This window comes from Cucurbita pepo, unplaced genomic scaffold (genome assembly GCF_002806865.2).
Source record: "Cucurbita pepo subsp. pepo cultivar mu-cu-16 unplaced genomic scaffold, ASM280686v2 Cp4.1_scaffold000375, whole genome shotgun sequence".
NCBI classification, from domain to species: domain Eukaryota; kingdom Viridiplantae; phylum Streptophyta; class Magnoliopsida; order Cucurbitales; family Cucurbitaceae; genus Cucurbita; species Cucurbita pepo.
Genome location: NW_019646610.1, coordinates 36,943 through 38,646, shown reverse-complemented (window position 1 = coordinate 38,646; position 1,704 = coordinate 36,943). Strand labels below are relative to the sequence as shown.

The window sequence follows — 1,704 nt, the reverse complement described above, 5'->3', positions numbered from 1 at the left end:
ATATTACCAACAAAACTTAGCCAAATTAATAACTTATCCACTAGAATCTCGATCTCATGATATTAAGACTTATGAATGAAAAAGATGAATGATATTTAGATTTTAGAAAAATAAATATATAAAATAATGTGTTATTTTTCACTTATAATACCATTTTAATGCTATAATATAGTATTTGTAGCTTTAATTATTATAATAAAGTTAAGGAGTGTAGGTCTCCCAAAAGGTAACGAAGGCGTGCAAAGGTTTCCTCGGGCGAGATGAAGATTGGCTCTCAAGTGGAAAGGCAGAAAGATTGGCTCTCAAGTGTAAAGGCTGAAGGAACCTGCACCTGCACAGAAAGACTCTATGAAGCTTCATTGTTCCCTGCAATTGGCTTTGAAGTACAATGTCGCCTACTTGAAGTACAAAGTACAAAGTACAAAATTTACAATTTCTACTCACTATTATATTGCTCAATAATAATATTACCAATTTCATTTGCTTGAAGGGTTACATGAGTATTTCGTAATTCTTTTTTTTCCAACTTGTGAGTTAGTTCACAAATGGAGAGAAGTTTTATTAATTCATTTAGTTGTTGAATTATCTGTTAATAATTAATCTAGCATAAAATTAGGAACAAAACTAAATTAGGAAGATATTAATTTTTTAGATAACCTATTTTTAATCATCTAAATAACGATCTTTTTCCATCTTAGGCACGTAATTAAAGGAGTATTACCATGAAATTATCTTGCATACCGCAAAATTAGTGACATAATTAATTTTCTTAAGCTCATTTCTTTAATTTTTTTTCAATTTTTTTTCTATATATTTACCTCAGGTTCAATGTTAATAGATAGACCCAACACAAATTTAGATCACGAAATGATAAGGAATGTGGCTGCATTGTTGCTCGTGACGGTGGGTTTGGGTTTGGTTGGGGCTCAACTTGAGGTTGAGTCTGAGAAGACCAATGTACAACCAATTTCCAGGTATTTCATTCATTTTGTTAACGATCTAAGCATCCCCGATTTGACGGTGCACTGCAAGACGATCGACAATGATTTAGGAATTCATCGTTCTCTTAAACTGGGAGATGATTACCAATTTAACTTTAACTACAATGTTTTGAAACCAACTGTATATTGGTGCAAAGTGGATAAGCCGAATGCATATATCTTTTTCCAATGCTTTTGGCCAGAGAAGAATAGCACATGGCTTCGTGATAGATGTCGAGATGGAGATGTAGGAACTTGTACTTGGAAGTTTAAAGACGGTGGAATTTACTTGAGAAACAATGCAGCTAATACTGATGAATTGGTTCATACTTGGATCAATATGTGATCAACCACCTTTATTAATTTATTTTGTTCTTGAGTTATGCATGCTCATGAACAAATGAAAATGTATACCAACCTTGAAGGTGAATAAAAAGAATAAGTTGGGTAACTCTTGTGATGATTTGTTTTTTTATTTTTTTTATTTTTTATTTATTTTACAAACATAACTAATTAAGTTTTTTTCTTGCTCTAAAACTTAAAATTAATAACAAAATTTCCATACTTTATTTCATTGGTAGATACTTTGGCATTTTTTTAATATATTTTAAATAGAAATTTGAAAATTACAGTGTCACAAATGAGAAGAAATGAGAGTAAAATGTTTTAAAAAACTAAAAAGTATAAAAATGATTTTCCTACCATCATTACTTAAGATTAAAGT

General features: G+C 30.3%; 1 protein-coding gene across 1 annotated transcript; it reads left to right on the top strand.

Moving 5' to 3' along the window:
• Window positions 1–867: 867 nt before the first annotated feature.
• LOC111785125 (S-protein homolog 74-like) lies at window positions 868–1,326 on the top strand. The gene has a single exon (XM_023665591.1). It carries the CDS (start codon window positions 868–870, stop codon window positions 1,324–1,326), a length of 459 nt encoding a protein of 152 aa, XP_023521359.1.
• Window positions 1,327–1,704: the final 378 nt, after the last annotated feature.

What these genes read in the sequence shown, in the direction of transcription:
- LOC111785125 (XM_023665591.1), top strand. Translation starts at nt 868, where the DNA reads ATGATAAGGAATGTGGCTGCATTGTTGCTCGTGACGGTGGGTTTGGGT.